Below are 18,036 nucleotides of genomic sequence, written 5' to 3'. Positions count from 1 at the left end.
GGGACACTGGGGAGGCCTGGGGTTAAGTACATATGCAAATTAGTGCTGGGAAAATGCTCAGGGGATTTACCTCCCTTAAATACCCTGAGAAGTCATGGCAGGTGATGAAACTCTGGCTCCATGAAAAGGAATGGGGGCAAAAAAACCAGTTCAGGTGGCAGAGCTACAGCTGAACCAGGGAGTGGACTGCTGGAGAAGGAAAAGGAAGATTCAGGCTTTGGGAAGTGAAGTCTTGGGCGAGTATGATAAATTAGCACATACTGTATGACTGTTACAGGACTGCTTTCCTAAAATCATGCAGGAAGTTAGTTTATGATGTTGATATCAGAGCAGTCACGCTCTCTCTCTCTTTCTCTCTTAAAAGCATGGTTGAGTCACATTTTTGTTTTTCTGTTTGTTGCTTCCAGGTATGTGCCATGCATGCATGCATGATGTTCATATATGTATGTTTGCGTGTGTGTTCAAGCCAGAGGAACCATGGAATACCTTCTGTGATCGCTATCCCCCTAGTATATTGAGACAGGGTCTCGTGAACCTAGAGCATGTAGGCTAGTCTTCCCTGGGGATCAATCTCTGCTTTCCCTGAAATCACCGGCAGCATGTTGCATCCATCGGGCTTTTATGTGGGTGGAAGACAAGAGCTTGACTCACCTGGCCATCTCCTCCCTTTCCCGGAGTATTTGTGTGTGTTTGTCTGAGCGTAATATCAGGTGTTCCCCACCATTTAGTGTTTTAAAGACAGGGTCTCTCACAGGCTCAGAATTTCCGCAGTGTGCCAGACTGAGGAGCCAGCAGGCCCAAGGGCTGATGTGTCGCCACCATCTTCCCAGTGATGTTCTATGTGGGTTCTGGGTATCACTCAGGCCCCTACTGCTTTCATGGCAAGCCCTTCTCCTACTGAGCTCTCTCCAGACACACATCATAGTCTATCAGAAAGCAGAGGAGGACTGGTGAACGTGAACAGGCTCATCGATCTCAGAAACTCAACAGAGTTGTGTTCAACCCTGATCAACTGCCATTCCTGGGGGCTATTGCATCCACAAGGAACCTGTCTAACCCCTCCAGCTTCTGTAGATTCAACAGCTCACGGCCTGCTTTTGACTTGGAAGACACTTTGGAGGCCACTGAAGGCAGAAAACCCTCCTGAGATGCTCCTGGTATGGCCTCGAAGTCGCTACCTGACTGCGTTTTCCTTTAACTGTCCCTCGGTTCCTAAGTTAACAGGGAGGAAAGACTGACACCAAAAGTCTGCAACATAGACATGCCTCAACTTACTGAAGAAGATGGCGGGCCTGTGTTCAGCGACTAGTTATATTTGAGCACAGGTCTTTAACGGGGGCGGGGGGGGGGGGAGGGGGCTGCTGAGGTCTCCAGGTACCGGCCAGTGTCAAGGTATCTGGGGTGGCCAAAGTCAGCTAGATGGGGCAGCATCTGCTCAAACTCATGACCTAACAACGGGATCAAACTTCCCATCTATTTCAAAGCTGCTTCTCTTCGAACCTCACGATGATCACCACCCCTATTTGACAGAGGGGGAAACTAAGGCTAAGGCCAACACCTCCAGGCCCGCCCAGGGTGTTGCAGTGGCGCGCATGCGTGTATGCGGGAGGCTGCTCAGAGGCCTGAAGGGAGGCCCACCATAATCAGCCCGCCAAGCTCCAGGCTCGGCCCGCACCCCGCCTCCATAGCGCAGGTGGGCGCTCCATCTTCGTGGTCAAGGCCGGGAACGCGCGCGGCTGAGGGTGCGCGCCGGGGACGCGTGTCTCTGGGACACAGGCCGGAAGTGTGCGCGGCCGGAAATGCACGCCACTGAAGCGGCGCACCCGTCGCGGCTCCGGAGGCCCGCGCCGGAAGTGTGCGTGGTCGAGGGAACTCCGCGGCTCCGGCTGCTCCGAGGCTCCGGCTGCGGGAAGGCTCCGCTTCCGGTGGCGGCGGCGGCCCACGACGACGAGGACCCTGTGCTGCTCACCACCGGCTCTTGTAGCGCTCTTCGGAGTCCGGCGACAACCTCTCGGCTCGCCCGCCGAGCCGGCCCGGGGACTGCGGTCCTTGCGTGTGCGAGCTGAGGCCCCGCGGTCATGAGCGGCAAAGAAGGTGCGGGGCCGGGGCGAAGGGGAGGGGCTGGGCCTCGTGTGCCCGGCTCGGCTGTCACCGATCCCAGGGCCTGGGCACGTCCCGTGCGGCCGGGGAAGCGGCCGGGGAGGCCAGGCCCTACGGGTGCCGCGGGAGGAAGGGGTACGGGCTGTCCAAGGGCGACGATGGAAGGGCACTATCCAGCTCCTCTTCTTTTCTACGTAAGGACCAGGAGGCTTCAGGAAGAGGAAGCATGACAACTTCCCGCATAACCAAAGGAGGGAAGGGAAGGATGTCAGTTCGTCTTCGCCGGTGATGTTGGCCTTCAAATGTAAGTTCCCATAAGGAGAATTAGAACTGTAACGATCGTGTATCCGTAATGTTGCCAAAAAGCGGCCCTCAACTATTTAGGACATCCAGGCTAGCAAGTGCTACTTAGTGACACCTTGCCTTAAAAACAAACAAACAAACAAGATAGAAATTACGCCATGCAGATGTGAAGCTTAGTTTTTTTCTGATTGGTTTGTGTTGGTGCTAGGTCTGCTCTGAAAATCCGTATTCCAGACGTTCAGGTATCAGGATCAACATGACCAAGTTAATAGACTAAGGGGATTGTGAATACCTGTGTACATGTAACAAGACAAGATTTACTAACAGTTCCTATTCTGTGCAAAGTGCTACCTCAAAATAAGTTTTGTGCTCAGTCTAACACACTAAATATAAATATATATGCTAGCTAGTAAATGTTCCATGAGAAGATGATGTCACGTACAAGACAGTTGTAAAGAATGTTGCATATTTCCGTATAAAGTAACATTTAATGTGAAACTTCTTTTTTGTTTTTTTCGAGGCCGGGTTTCTCTGTAGCTTTGGAGCCTGTCCTGGAACTAGCTCTTGTAGACCAAGCTGGCCTCGAACTCACAGAGATCACCTGCCTCTGCCTCCCGAGTGCTGGGATTAAAGGCCTGCACCACCACTGCCCAGCTTAGTGCCACCACTGCCCAGCTTAGTGTGAAACAGTTTCCCTGTTCACTAACGTTAGCATCTTCATAGGACACAATAGTCAAGGGCTTCCGGATGCAGACTGTGTTTGCCACATTGCGTTTGTTAAGAGCAAGGCAAATGAAGAACTGCTTCATGTTTAGGAGAAGGAAGCAGGTTGCACCCGTAAAGAGAAGGGTCTCACTAACTTGTGGACGGTTTGAAAGCACACAGTGCCTACAGTGATCTGCATAGCGTAGAGACCAGGTAGAATTGAGCAGAGCATGTGACTGGAGACCGAGTGAAAGCAAGCTGTGTGTTTCCAGCGTTCCTCTGGTTTCCTGTTTCTCTTGTGGGCTACTAGTTCTTTGCTTCTGACTTAGTGCTTTCATTACCATTCCAGTGGACCATGTTCTCTTCAAGACCCAACTTAAGCAGTTCCTTGCTGACAAACACTGTGTTCATTCAATTTCCATTCATAAGATGAATTTCTCTCCCTAAACCCTCTCCATGTATTTATTTTATTATTACTGTATTTTACTTACTTGCTTGTTATTTATACCTATATCTCCTTGAGACTATGCGGTCATCTAACTTTGCATCTGTAATATCAGACTGACAGCATTTATAATATTAGGCAAAATTCAGATATCATCATCATTGAGATAGGGTCTAATAGCCCAGACTGGTCTCTTAAGGATGACCTTGAACTCTAATCCTCCAGCCCCCGCCTCCTGAGTGTTTGGGGGTTGTGCAGGCCTCTGCCACCGTGCCCTTTTTTATAGAGAAAAGATTTACTATTCAGCGTAGCCACGTTGGGAAGAGCGCAGAGAGATCGGTGACCCTCCAAGTACGTACGTCTTCTGGGGATTGTTTCCATGCAGTGTTGAAGACTAAGCCCAGAGCTAGTGTGTGCTGGGCAAGAACCCTACCAGCTGAACCCTGTCCCCAGCCCTGTAGGAAACTACACCCTGACAGTGATATTCTGAAGACACAGTAAGGTGGTTTGTAGTATTCCCTTACTATTCCAGTGTCACTTTAAAATAGTTTACAGGTTTCTGTACAAGCTTCCAGGGATTCTGAAGCCCGTGTTCCTGTGCATCGCAGCTAGAGGGGAGCGCTCAGTGTCTTTGTTCTGAGAGTTACTGTCATGGCCTCTGTGTTCTGCTTGTTGAGTCTTCGTGGAGGCAGGCGACTACAGTGTTGGCTACATCCGCACTGGCATGTGCCTTCTGTGTTTGACCAGCTGTGAGTCAGGAATGAACGCTCATGGTCATCACTATGTGTTCTAGCATTTCAGCAGGAGCTGGACGCAAGGCACGACAAATATGAGAGACTTGTGAAGCTAAGTCGGGATATAACTGTTGAAAGTAAGAGGACAATTTTTCTTCTCCATAGAATTACAAGGTGGGTAAACATCTTTGAAATTTGTTATTTGAAGGGCTGGGGAGATGGCTTAGTGAGTAAAGGTGCTTGTCACCAACTATAATTACCTCAGTTGGCTTCTGACCTCCATACACACGGAACATGAGTGTGCGCACACACACAGATACACACATAAATATAATTAGAAAATAAATTTGCTTTCTGATGCATTGTATTTATTTTGTATCTCAATAGATAATAATGGATGTTTGGATATATTTTGGATTTTAAACAGTATCAGATAATACAAGTATATACATTTAAAAAATTAATATTTGGGACTGGAGCTATATCTCAGTGGTTAAGAGCACTGATTGCTCAGTTCCCAGCACCTACACAGTGGCTCACAACTGTCTACAGCTCTAGTTCTAGGACATCTGATGCCCTCTGCTGGTCTCCATTGGGCACACAGATGGTGCACAGATGTACATGTTGGCAAAATACCATAAACATAAAATAATTTAAAAAATATTTTAGCCAGTCAGATCCCTGGAGTTGTGAGCTATTCCACATGGGTGTTGGGAAGTGAGCTCTGGTCCTCTGTGACGATAGTATGCACTCTTACCTGCTGTGCCATTTCCCCAGCCCCCAAAGCAGTGTTTCACATATAGGTGGGAAAGTTCTTTCTTTTAGCCTACCTAAGGATTTCTTTTTTTTTTTTTAACTTTAATATTTATTTATTTATTTATTATGTATACAATATTCTGTCTGTGTGTATGCTTGCAGGCCAGAAGAGGGCACCAGACCCCATTACAGATGGTTGTGAGCCACCATGTGGTTGCTGGGAATTGAACTCAGGACCTTTGGAAGAGCAGGCAATGCTCTTAACTGCTGAGCCATCTCTCCAGCCCCTACCTAAGGATTTCATACTCTGTTTAGATCATTCTGTTATTCCTTGGAAACTACAGCTCCCAGACTTCTCCTGGATTACCGTCACCTGTGTGCGCGCTGGCCGCGCCCAGGTGAAGGCCATTCCTCCCAGATAACCTTGCGCCCCCCGTTAAAAGCGAAGGTCCACGAGGCTTTGCCCTCTTGGCCTCTCTCTTGGCCTCTCCCTTGCCCCAACCCTTGTGTGTCTGCACGTCCCACCCCTTATTGTGTTCCCCTCTCCCCATTAAAGTGCACCCACATGGGAGCCGCGTGTCCGTCTCTTCCTCTTGCGTCTCGTCTATCCTGTGTTTGTCCACACACCCACGCCGCCGCCGTTTTTAAAGGAATAATAACTTTAATGGAGAGGGGAACACAATAAGGGGTGGGACGTGCAGACACACAAGGGTTGGGGCAAGGGAGAGGCCAAGAGAGAGGCCAAGAGGGCAAAGCCTCGTGGACCTTCGCTTTTAACGGGGGGGGGGGGGTGCAAGGTTATCTGGGAGGAATGGCCTTCACCTGGGCGCGGCCAGCGCGCACACAGGTGACGGTAATCCAGGAGAAGTCTGGGAGCTGTAGTTTCCAAGGAATAACACATTCATTTACATATATTCATATATTTTGTGTGTATAAGGATAGTCTGAGGAAAATACATTAAATTTTGGATTTTTTAAAAAAAAAACAACTATTTATTCTATATGTATTGGTGGTTTTTGCCTGCATGCATGTCTATATGATGATGGCAGATCTCCTGGAACTGGAGTTAGAAACAGTTGTGAGCTGCCATGTGGGTGCTGGGAATTGAACTCAGGTCCTCTGGAAGAACAGCCAGTGTTCTTAACCACTGATCCATTTCTCCAGCCCCTGGATTATCTTTTGGAACCTGTTACCCACTTAAGTTACAGTTGATGTAAAAAATTTAATATTAGATTTGAAAATATGGTTAATTTCTCATTCAGCTTTCAGCTCATTGCAGTCTGTTTCTGGTTCCTTTGATGATTATTAATTATATATTTTTAAATTGTTTTTGAAGATAGGATCTTACAATCTTTCATCCAACTCCTAAGTGCTGTGATTAGAGACATATATCACCACACCAAATTTCTTTAAAAAAAAAGCAACGAAACTATACTTTTAAATAGGATTTCTTGTTTTTCTTACATTTTAAAATTTAATTGTGGCAATTTATGTTAAATAGTGGAGATGCTTATTAAATAGATCATTTATCTACCTCATAAGGATAGGTGTTCATTCCCTTCCTTTGGCTATTTGTCCTTTTGTGCAGCTATTAATGTCTGAGGCTTCTTTCCAGCCCTTTTGTTGTCTTTTGAGTCAGAGTCTCTGTAGTCCAGGCTGAACTCAGGATTCTTTTGCCTTCACCTCCCTTGTAATAGAACTGTGTGTGCCACCATGCTGGCTTCTGCCTTATTTTGGATTGAGCATATATGTGTTTATATGTAAGTGTGTTTGCAAGTGCATGTGGAGGGCGGATGTCCACTTCTGATATCTTCTCATGTAACTTCTTTTTTTTTTTTTTTTTTTTTTGACAAAGGGCCTTTCAATGAACCTAGAGCTTGCTACTTTGGCAGACTGAACTCCAGCCACTGTGTGTGTCCACTCTCCATAGCACTGGGTTAGAGATGTGCACCATCATGGCTGGGATTTATTAGTGCAGAGGATCTGAACTCACGTCCTCATGCTTCCATAACAAGTACCTATCCTCTGAATCATCTCCCCAGCTCTGGACCTTCTCTGTCCTTTTGTCTGTGTGTGTGTGTGTGTGTATCGTTGCTTGATGGTGTACAGTGTGTGTCTCATAGTCTGGATCATCTTTCTCAGATAGCCCTGGGCTAGTAGAAATTTATGGATACCAGACTTAGAGCTGCTTTACATGGTTCTGTATGACAGTTAACTTGGTGAATTCAGGTCTGGTGTTGCGGTACTTGTCAGTCACTACAGTGCATTGGAAAGTAAGGGCCGCTCCCATGTCATGTTACATCAGGGCGAGCAGCTTATATGTTGTAGAGTGGTCTTTCCCTCTCAGCCTGGCTTCCATTGTCACCTCAGTATTTTATCCCCAGGACACATTGTTTTTACTTTAAACTATTTCTAATGTCATTTATTCCTTGGCACATGGATTCAGAGTTCCATCTGGAATAATTTTCCTTTAATATCTCTGTAGTGTGTGCTGCTGCTGTCCGTAGGCTATGGGAATTGTTCAGCCAGCCTTCTCTGGGTGGTTCCTTTGTGGCTTTGGGTGCCAGGCCACAGTTTTAGTCCTTGCCTGCAGTGACCTATACTCAGGAGGAGACTTGAGGAAGTCCCTTGTGTGGTACAGAGCTCTGAAGTTCTGTCAGTGTTGCAGCTTCTCCTGGCTTTCTGCCCTGCACGTTGGGCTTTCTTGACCTTTCAACTTTTCAACTCAGGCCAACTTTGGCTCTGCCGAGCTTCTTCCTACATCGTCACTTGGAAACTCTTCCAAGCCTTGAGATGGACATCGGGTGTCTCACTTCCCTGATTGTTGTCCTGTCCCACGTTCATGGTGTCTGGTTACAGGGCTGAAACCATTGTTCTGTATGACTATTTTTTTTTTTTTTTGAGTTGTTTTAGGTGGAAGCAGCCAGCTACAGAAGTTGATTTTTTTATGAATAAGGTTTTTCTTATAGTTAGTTTTGATCACAAGGCTGATGTTTTCAATATTCCTAATGTCTTTATAGTGCTCCTGATATAGAGGAGATACTGACTGAATCAGAACTTAAACTGGATGGTGTCAGACAGAAAATATTACAGGTCGCCCAAGAGCTCTCAGGAGAAGATATGCACCAGTTCCATCGAGCTATCACCACAGGTGAGTCTCAGAGTTAATAGAGTGCTGTGTGAATATGTCAGTTTTCACTAACTTACACACCCGTGTGTGTGTGCACGTACATATGCCAGGGCCCATGTGTGGAGGGAAGAGAACAACTTATGGAAATTGGTTCTCTCCTTCCACCATTTGGGTCTCAGTGTTTGAACTCAGGTCGTCAGGTGTGGTGGCATGTGCTCTTACTCACTGAGCCTTCTCACTGGTCCCGTATGAAGTCTTTAAAATGAAGTTTTGACAGTCTCATAGCTCAGTCTGGCCTCAGCGTCTGTAGATAGCTAGGGTTGCCTTTGAACTCTTAATCCTGCCTCTGCCTCCCAAGTATTGGCATATTTAGCATGCATTACTTTCCTGAATTTAAAATGAAGTTTTTGATCTGAAGAAGCAGTGATACTTATTCTTAAGTTTAGGATGATGCAGTCAAAAGAAGCTCTTATCTGTGACTTAAAAAGTTACTTAGATTAAACGTAGGGAAATGAAATGTGTTTGCAGTGTTGACAGTATGATGCTCAGGAATGAAATGTGTTTACAGTGTTGACAGTATGATGCTCAGGAATGAAATGTGTTTACAGTGTTGACAGTATGATGCTCAGGAATGGCCACTGCTTTACTTGGTGAGTGCTTGCCCTGGTGTTGCTCCAAAGGACACTCCTTTGGCTTAGAGATAAAGCAGCTCTGGCATTGAGCTAAAGGAACACGGTGCTGAGGGCAGAAAGGATGCTTCCCCGGGAGGGTGTGTGAGTGCAGGCAGTGGCCTCGTGTTCAGCAGTACATTCAACAGTACACGCTGGATACGAGTAGTCTTACCTGTCAACAGGGACAGCTGAATAAGCAAATGTGCAGTTAGTTGCCTGACATCAGCTACTTAAGAAATGTGTGGCTTCTTTGTTGTTCTTGTTGAGAAGTTAACAGGTCAGGGAATCCCTTGCATCTTAAAGGAACACTTTTAAAAAAAAATTTTTTTGTATTGTTTTAGTTTAGTCTATATCACTGAAACTTATGGTTTGAGATGTTTACATGTGTAAAATACTGTTTACCAGTGTTTTAATTAATTTATTCAAGAATGTGAAGGATGGGTTAGATGAGTGTTTGTGGTCAGTTAGAAATTTTTTTTTTCTTTATTTTGGTTTTTCTTTTTTTTTTTAAATTCATTTATTATGTATATAGTGTTCTGGGCACCAGATCTCATTACAGATGAATGTGAGTCATCATGTGGTTGCTGGGAATTGAACTCAGGACCTTTGGAAGAGCAGTCAGTTCTCTTAACCTCTGAGCCATCTCTCCAGCCCTATTTTTGGTTTTTCGAGACAGGGTTTCTCTGTAGCTTTGAAGCCTGCTCTGTAACTGGCTCTTTAGACCAGACTGGCCTTGAACTCACAGAGATCCGCTTGCCTCTGCCTCCAGAGTGCTGGCATTAAAGGTGTGCACCACCACCGCTTGGTGATATTTTTGGTTTTTAAAACAGATAATGTCTACTCTGCCTACCTGGCCATGAACTGGGCTCAAGGTGTCCATCCCTGTGCCTGAGCTTCTCTGCTGGCCTTGCTGGAGACACATACTCATTCTTCTTTACAGTCACAGGTTTTGCTTTTGTAGCTTCTAAATTATTTCTACCACTTATGCGTAAGGAATTTGAGGCTTCACGGGAGTTTTGATGAAGGTCATCTTTGGTCTCTTTTTTTCCAGACTCAGTTGAACCTACTGACTTTAATATCAGGTAAAACCTAGTACAGGACTAACAGTCCCCGAAGTCAGCCTCAACCTCAAATTGTGTTTAAATGGGAAATGGTTCAGTAAATACTTTGGGGACCATTTTATCACAATGTGGTAAGTCTGTATTCTATACTACAAACTTAGAAAAATCTCTGTAAAATTTTGAGGACTACAATGCACAGATAGAGTCATTTTCTAGATGACTGACGGGGGTGTGCTACTGCGGTGTCCTCCTGCCTGGTATTTCAGTCCCGGTTCTCCAGTATTTCTCCAGGTTCATTTCTAAGCATCCCTTCGCTTTTCTCAAATCCTGTTTCAGAAAGTTGACAATTCAGTTTGGACGCTGTAACATTGTGTTGATAAGGATGACACTTCTTACTCTGTTCTGAACATGCTGCACCAACCTAATCTCTGCCTTCTGGAACAGACAGCAGCTACTTGCAGTATAGCTTGTTTTGATCCAGTCCCTCTAGCATGCACTAATTCACTGTCTCTTTGGACTTGTCTCTTCTGCACATCTCACAAAATAGGGTTGTATAATGGACACATAGCATCATGGTTTCAGGGTTCATCTGTGGGGTAACACACACCAATACTTTCTTGTTATGGTGTAACCATGAATGGATAGACCACATTTTGTCTATCAGTTGATGCACATTGGAGTTGTTCTACTTTTGGCTCTTATGAGGGATGCTGCTATTCACATCTGCCTACAAGTCTTTGTATGAGCATGACCTTCCATTCCTCTGGGGCTTGTACCTGTGGTTAACAATTTTCTATGAAAAGCATTAAAATCCTGCAAAGCAGGTTGAACTTGCTCATGTGTTCATCCTCAGGCTAGGCTTGGTGTTGATAAGATTGAATGTGTGTGGCTTAAGTACAATGAGAATCAATAAAAAGAATCAGAAGCCTTTAACTGGGTTTCCCTGTGTATGTTCTAACAGAGGAATAAAGTAAAAAAGAACAAATTACATAAAAGCAACCTCCAGAGTTCTCTCTTACTGGAAGCAGGTTCTGTAAATAATTCCTTTTGGATTTCCTCCAAGGTAGAGGCACAGGGGAAGGCATTGTTTGGAGTATGGCAGTGGGCTGAAAATTTTCACCTTGGGGATTATACACTGAACATAACGGATGTCCTTTTCATCAAGTTGAAACATAGCTTGTTTAAACATCCTTTTACCTACATGTGACCCGGAGTGCTTCTCTGTCTGGGGCCAGGTGTCCTTGAACTCTTGTGAGATAGCACAGATCTTACGTTTCCTCGTTTTATTATTTATGCCTGTTATGTGCACGGCACGCATTAGTGATCAGGACATGTGCCCCAATCACCATCCCAGCTGCCGTAGACGGGCCTTGGTACAGAGGCCCAGGAGTGCGTGTGTGCCCTGCCTCAGCTGATACAGTCTGCAGGGACATCCGACACTTTTATCATGCTAGGTGATAAGTAACTTCTAGCTTTTTCTGGTGACACGCTTGTAATTTGGTGCTTGTTCCCAGTGGCCTTCTTCGCTGTTTTTCAGGACTGCAAGAATATGTGGAGGCTGTGTCTTTTCAACACTTCATCAGAACTCGTTCGTTAATCAGTGTGGAAGAGATTAACAAGCAGTTGACATTCACTACAGAAGACAGTGGGAAAGAAAGCAAGACGGTGAGGGTTTAAAATCATGTTTCATTATATAATTTATACAGCAGCATGGGAATTGGCTTCCTGAAGCTGGTTTGCTAGGTCTCACCAGGGAAGCACTGTCTTAAGGTGACAGAAGAAGAGTCACAGGGCTTCAAGGAGTAAGAAACTCGCCACGTGCAGCAGGGTGTTCAGAACCCAGGCTGTGCTCTTGAAGTCTGCTGGGAGGGGTATGTAAGGGACCCCTGGTGTGTGCACCTACCTCAAAGGGCTTTATGAAAGAGTTTAACGTACAAAGGTCTCTTAACTAAGCAGTGTTTATACTTGACAGCAGTTCATTGTTACAACAGAGCTGTCACGTGGTGAGAACCATTTGTCATCAGACCACCATATGCGCATAGGCATTGCCTAGTTCTTCTGAATTCAGGAAAGAGTGTTTGCAGTTTGACTTACGAGGTACTTCTTTCCCCTTTTGGATTTGAACATACAACATTCAGGCAAGCAAGTGGGCGTTTGATCTCTTTTTTCACATGTATTAAGATAAACAGGATTTTTTCTACTCCTTTTTTCCCCTTTTATTAATTTTTAAAAACACCACTCAGTCAGGCTAGGTGGACAAAGAAACTTAGACGTCAGGATTTCCAGAGCATGAAATAAAATGTGAGAATGCAGGATAACCTAGCTGGGGACGGGAGCGACTCGCTCCCAGGAGTCCACTGTGTTCTCAGGAGAGGCAGTGGGGCCAGTCATTTGTCCTGCTCCATGAGAGCAGCCTCCTGGAGACAGTGGGGGTGGGGCAGACTGAGCATGTGTGCTCTTTCAGGGCGTTTGAGATTATGACCCGGATGCACTTCTCACAGGAGACGCGTCTGCATTCACCAAGAACTTTCCCTTTAGCATTGGATTCTTGGGACAGGACATTCTGAAAATTTGATAAAAAAAAATTTCTTTTAACTTGACTTGTGAGAATATTGTCAAAATCATTAAAAAATGTCTATGATGGATGTCAGACAAGCAGAAGAGTGGAGGAAGCAATAGCCATTCGTCAGCTCGTAGAGCAGGGCCTGCGTAATGGCCGGGAGGGAGCCTTGGAAGCATTTGCTTTGTCCAAATCGTTCTGCCTGACCCACTAGTGATATCACCGTCCTCTTAAACACTCGGGTGTTCATCTTGAAAAATTGTACCTTACGCAGTTTTAACCTTGCTGATAGTTTCCAGGAAGCAGATTTTATTTTGACAAATTTAACTTTAAATTTGTTTATTTTTTAACATGCCTATTTCTCTAAAGTCAGCTTACAATCAAGACCCTTTCTGTGTAATAACAGACTATTTATTTTCTGAAATATATTCTAAGTGGCATGTGAAATGCATTCCTCTTCCATCTACTATAACTTCCTGTTTTCCTAAAACAAACAAACAAATAAATACCAGTCTCAGCTCACAGAATCCCCAAAACCCTTTATGATGGATGTGCTTTCAAAAGGAAGCAGGCTTTGGGGGCTTCCTCTTTCTGTTACTACCTGGCTCTCATCACCCCTGCTGTCAGTAGGCCTTGTTTCTCATGTTCTGTCATGGGCCATTGGGCCACAAGGTCTCTCTGAAGTGTCTGAGTAGGACTGAGATCAGTGCACAGCAATCACAGTAATAAAAAGAAGTTCACTCTGCCACTTCTGTACTTAGTTCTCAGAGACTCTCAACAAATTCCTCAGTGTGGGGTCCTGCATGTGTGTCTTTAGTCTCAGTCTGTGCTGCACTTTAACTTACTTAGAACAAGGACTTCGTTAGTCCCTCAAACACAGCACGGCTCGCTCCTGTGTGCCTTTGCAGGCCACTGCCCCAATGCACTTCCTGCTTCACCTGGCCGCGTCCGCGTGCATTGGTTACAGTGTAGGTATCACTCCCAGAAAGAAACTCATGCAGAGAGAGGCACATGATGGAGGTGGTGATGGCAGCAGCTACATTTATGGGATGTTTTCTTGGGCTGCACATCATGCATTCAAGGATTTACTGAATATTGTCTTAATTTAATCCATAAAAGACTTCTGAAGTAGGTAACATAATCAATCCTATTTACAGAGGAGGAAACTTGAGGTTTAGAGAGAGATGAAAAAACTTGCCAAGAGACAAGTATGTTAGGAGGCAAAGTCCTAGAAGAGGTGGGAGGAGATGAATCAAGGTCATTTGTAAATTAAGTTCACACCGGAGGAAAGATTTGTGTCCTTGAGACTGGAGGATGATAGGTGACGATGGAGGGGGCTGTAATATAGGTAAGGATATTGTGGTACTACAAAGATAGCTGAGAGGCAGCGTGAGGTGACTGAGTCTGTGAAGTTAGGCTAATTCATTTCCTGAAACTAAAGAGTTTGGGGATTGAGTAGGGCACAGAGGAGAGTACCAGAGACTTGGACTAGTGTATGAAGAGGCTACACAGGAAGGACATATAGGAAGGAACCATGCTATATTTGAGAGTGGGCCTGGGTTTTCAGAGAACTTGGTTCAGTTCCCAGCACCCACATGAAGGCTCACAACCATCTGTAACTCCAGTTCTAGGGGGATCTGATGCCTTCTTCTGGCCTCTGAAGGCTGCAGGCATGAACCTGGTACACAGACATGCATGAAGGCAAAACACCCATACACATAAACTAATAAAGAAAACCACTGGAGAATAACTAAAAGGATTGGTGAGTAACTTGCAGTAGTTCGAACTCTACAGTCTGTAGACATGATTACTGTTTCTAAACTCACTTGTACTCGGCTGCTTAGTGTAGAGCTGACAAGGATCTCAGCACTGATTCAAGATTCTGATTTGCTGGACATGAGAGGTAGGAGATGGAGGCACTGACAAGAACGGGGTACAGCTGCAGACTGTGATGGGCAGTGCAGAATAGTGAAGAAGCAGCCGGCCGAAGATGAGGGAAGAGAACTGAAGGAGGGTACCGTACTGCTGTCTGATAGGGAGTCACAGTGACGTCAAGTTGGCCTTGCTAGCATGCGTCTACTGTGCTTGTCAAGTGAAGTGGGACAAAATTGGTTTTACATTGGCTGTATTTGTTTATTCTGATACGTCTGTGCCACCTGCTCAGCTCCTTACCCAGTGCCTGGTTGGATTCCTTGTGCCCCTGCCATATAGTTAACACATAGGGAAGACCAGGATGCCTGATTTGTTATTGTTTTCCTACTTGATGGTTGTGATGCCTGATACATTCACTTTATCAGTGTTTTCTTTGTGTGTGACTTTCTTTTGTGTCTTTATCAGCCCTCCTCTGATGGACAAGATAAGCCGCTTGTTACTTGGAGACTGAAAATCACCCCTGTTGATTACCTGCTGGGAGTGGCCGACCTAACTGGAGAACTGATGCGGATGTGCATCAATAGTGTGGGGAATGGGGACATTGACACCCCCTTTGAAGTGAGCCAGTTCTTACGCCAGGTTTATGATGGGTTTTCTTTCATTGGCAACACCGGGCCCTATGAGGTTTCTAAGAAGCTGTACACCTTGAAGCAGAGCCTGGCCAAAGTGGAGAACGCCTGTTACGCCCTTAAAGTCCGGGGCTCAGAGATTCCCAAACACATGCTGGCAGATGTGTTTTCAGTTAAAACAGAGATGATTGATCAGGAAGAGAGCATTTCTTAAGCAGCTGCACTCTGCTTTCTGAAGAGCTCCTGGGAGGCCAGTTGGTGAGACTGTTTTGAGTGTGCATTTGACTTTATTGTGGCTTTTGTAGATGTTTCTAGTTGTACTAGTTTGAAGTTGTATACAGCTATGTATAAGTTTGTCCTCAGGAACATTTCTTACGTTCACAAGCATTTGCATATGTGCTTATTCCTGGTGTTTGCTTTATTGTTGTGTGAACATGCTTCCTGTAGCACTTTCTGCCACACCTACTTTAATTCACTTTGAACTTGGAGCGACATATTTCAGAGGAAGCCTCTTAAGTGGGTGATTCTGTATATGGAGAAAAAAATGGAGTGAAACTTCTGAAGTGAGCTTCCTGTTGGAAGTTTCTTGGCAGTATCATGGCAAGCCTTTAAAATAGGCTTAGTACATGGAACAAGAAGTTAAAAATGTAAGATATCAGTATTTTTAAGTACAAGTTTTAGTGGTATTATAATGAGAATTCATGCAAAATTTTGAACAAGTTCAGACAACTTTGAGTTTATTCAAAGTAACTTTGCAAAAAAAAATTGATGGGTATCCAGATGTTAATTTCTCCACTTAGTTTTTCCCTTTATTGCAGATGTGAGGAATTGGAGCTGGCGTTGTTTTTCACCAGCGATGCTGAGTAATTCTACTCTTGTCCCTAGTTGTGAGCAGGTAGGCCCGTGGTCCTGGTGTTAGGTGTGGTGGCTTTCCTAGTCTGGCACCTCTTAGAAATCACAGTAGAACAGCTACCGTGGTTGGAATGCTGACAGCCCAAACCTTCATACTTGTCCCTTGGTGTTAGCCAATAATGTTGCCAAAGAAAATGAATTATGTATAATTTAGCAATAAGACAATTGCCAACACAGAGGAGGACCAGAGGTTTGGAGTTCACCTTCCCAGTCGGTGAGAGCTCATCTGCGGTGTGAAGGTGGTGTGAAGGTGGTGTGAAGGTGGTGTGAGCGTGACCTGCAGGCTGACACCACCACTGCTTCCAACTAGTTCTGTGCGCATTAGGGCTTAGATGCTGGGTTTATTTTGGAAAGAGTATCTATTTGTAAGGGCTGGTTCTTTGAAAGCATAATTTTTCCAAATATTACTACCGGAAGGAAAATATAGTGCATACAAGCCCGATAAGTTAGGCTTGTTTGTCCTGGTGACGGTGGGCTTTGTTCTCCTGCTTGCTTATAGTCCGTCCCTTTGCCTGTTTTGTTTGTTTGTTTTTTCAACTACTTCAAGTTGAATTTATAATGTTAAAATGATGAATTGAAGAATGTTTTACAGAAACTTAAAGCAAATTTTGAATAAAATATTAAAATACAGAAGCTCATTGTTTTAACTTTTTAAAAATGTCTACAGCGTGAGTAGAGGTCAGAGAACAGCTGTGGATGTCGTTCTCTCCTTCCACCGTGCAGGTGCTGGGACCTGCTCAGGATGTCAGGCTTGGGGGTTAGGACCTTTTCTATTCCAGCTAACCCATTCTTGAGTCTGTTGTTTGATAGCATTGAGAAATACCTGGTAAATCTAATCATGTAATTTCTGGATAAAAATGAGAAACCTAAGATAGATTAGGTTAATACGGAGGTTTTTTTTTTTTTTTTTCTTAAAACAAATCCCAAGATAAGGAGGCTTCCAAGTGGTTTGCCTCAACCTGAAATGCAGTCAGGAACTTCCTTCCCTTCTGCTCTCTGTGCCGCATCCTCTGCTGTTGACTCCATTGTGGTTGGTGGCTGGGTTTTCAGGCATGGTGGGGACACTTGTGGACTTGTTTGTGTTCTCTAAGGTTAAAAACAAGTTACATGTGCTCTCAAGAAGACATTCTTCACAGACTAGATGATGTCCCTAACTCTCTAAGCCAATTCCTGGAAGGGAAGATAATAGTAGCCTAACTCCCCAATTGAGTTGTTAAGGAATAGCAGGTCAACCGCTGGAAAGCCAGGCTGTCAGGAGCAAGAAAGGGGCCTTTGGTATAGTCAGCAGCGCCTCCTGCAGGTGACTGAGCGCCATTGCTCCTGATGCTTCCTTCGATTTAAACCTAAATTTAAATCATGTTAATAAATAACAGCATCATCAATTGTGGTGGGCTTTCTATTTATTACAAAAAAAGAATTGGCTGTAGGGACTGGCGAGATGACTTATTTGGTAAAGGTGTTTGCCACCAAACCTCACAACCTGCCTTTGATCCCTGGAACCCACATGGTGGAAAGAGATAAACTGGCCACAGCATGCCCCCCGCCCCCCCCCCCCCCCCCCCCGCAAACAAAATAAATACAAATGCAACTAAAAAATTAGAAAAAGGAACTAACTGGGTCAAGGTCCCATGGCAACTTGTGACAGAATTTTGGGATGAAAGTGGCTTATTTCTTTTCAGTTGTCATCATGTGTCTATTAAATGAGTGGTTTTTACAGAGAACCCCGGGGCTTTGCTCACCCTCAAAGACTGGTCCTTAAGTGAGAGACTGGCAAATGGCTCCATGCTCTGTGCGGTCCACAAAGACCCACGTTAGATTCCAAGATACGTTGGCTGAAGTAGGAGGGTTGAAAAGACACCCCATAGACATGGTAACCCAAAGAGAGTCCGTGATTGGCTGAAGTAGGAGGGTTGAAAAGACACCCCATAGACATGGTAGCCCAAAGAGAGTCTGTGATTGGCTACTGGTAGCAGATAAAATAGACTTTATTTTTATCTTGTTGCAAAGAACAACATTATATGATAAGTTCGATCCAGCAAGAATATATAAATAGCCAAAAGCTAATCAGTGGTGTCTGTGTGTGTGCAGGGGCATATTTACATGTATGTGGAGGCGGAAGGTTAATGTTGAGGATATTTTTATATTTTTCAGTTTTTTC

General features: G+C 44.8%; 1 protein-coding gene across 1 annotated transcript; it reads left to right on the top strand.

Moving 5' to 3' along the window:
- The first annotated feature begins 1,851 nt into the window (after positions 1-1,851).
- Positions 1,852-16,511, top strand: Tsnax (translin associated factor X). Its single transcript, XM_050147081.1, has 6 exons — positions 1,852-2,094; positions 2,300-2,404; positions 4,347-4,461; positions 8,064-8,194; positions 11,443-11,570; positions 14,803-16,511. Exons 1-6 carry the CDS (start codon positions 2,079-2,081, stop codon positions 15,178-15,180), a joined length of 873 nt encoding a protein of 290 aa, XP_050003038.1. The 5' UTR covers positions 1,852-2,078; the 3' UTR covers positions 15,181-16,511.
- Positions 16,512-18,036: the final 1,525 nt, after the last annotated feature.

Source organism: Alexandromys fortis, unplaced genomic scaffold, assembly GCF_014885135.2.
Source record: "Alexandromys fortis isolate MF-2015 unplaced genomic scaffold, M_Fortis_MF-2015_v1.1 scaffold_12, whole genome shotgun sequence".
Taxonomy (NCBI): domain Eukaryota; kingdom Metazoa; phylum Chordata; class Mammalia; order Rodentia; family Cricetidae; genus Alexandromys; species Alexandromys fortis.
This window is presented reverse-complemented; position numbering and strand designations above follow the sequence as displayed.

What these genes read in the sequence shown, in the direction of transcription:
- Tsnax (XM_050147081.1), top strand. An exon ending in GGTGATGTTGGCCTTCAAAT is followed by an intron (nt 2,405 to 4,346) that starts GTAAGTTCCCAT and finishes TATGTGTTCTAG; the next exon opens with CATTTCAGCAGGAGCTGGAC. An exon ending in CCATCGAGCTATCACCACAG is followed by an intron (nt 8,195 to 11,442) that starts GTGAGTCTCAGA and finishes GCTGTTTTTCAG; the next exon opens with GACTGCAAGAATATGTGGAG.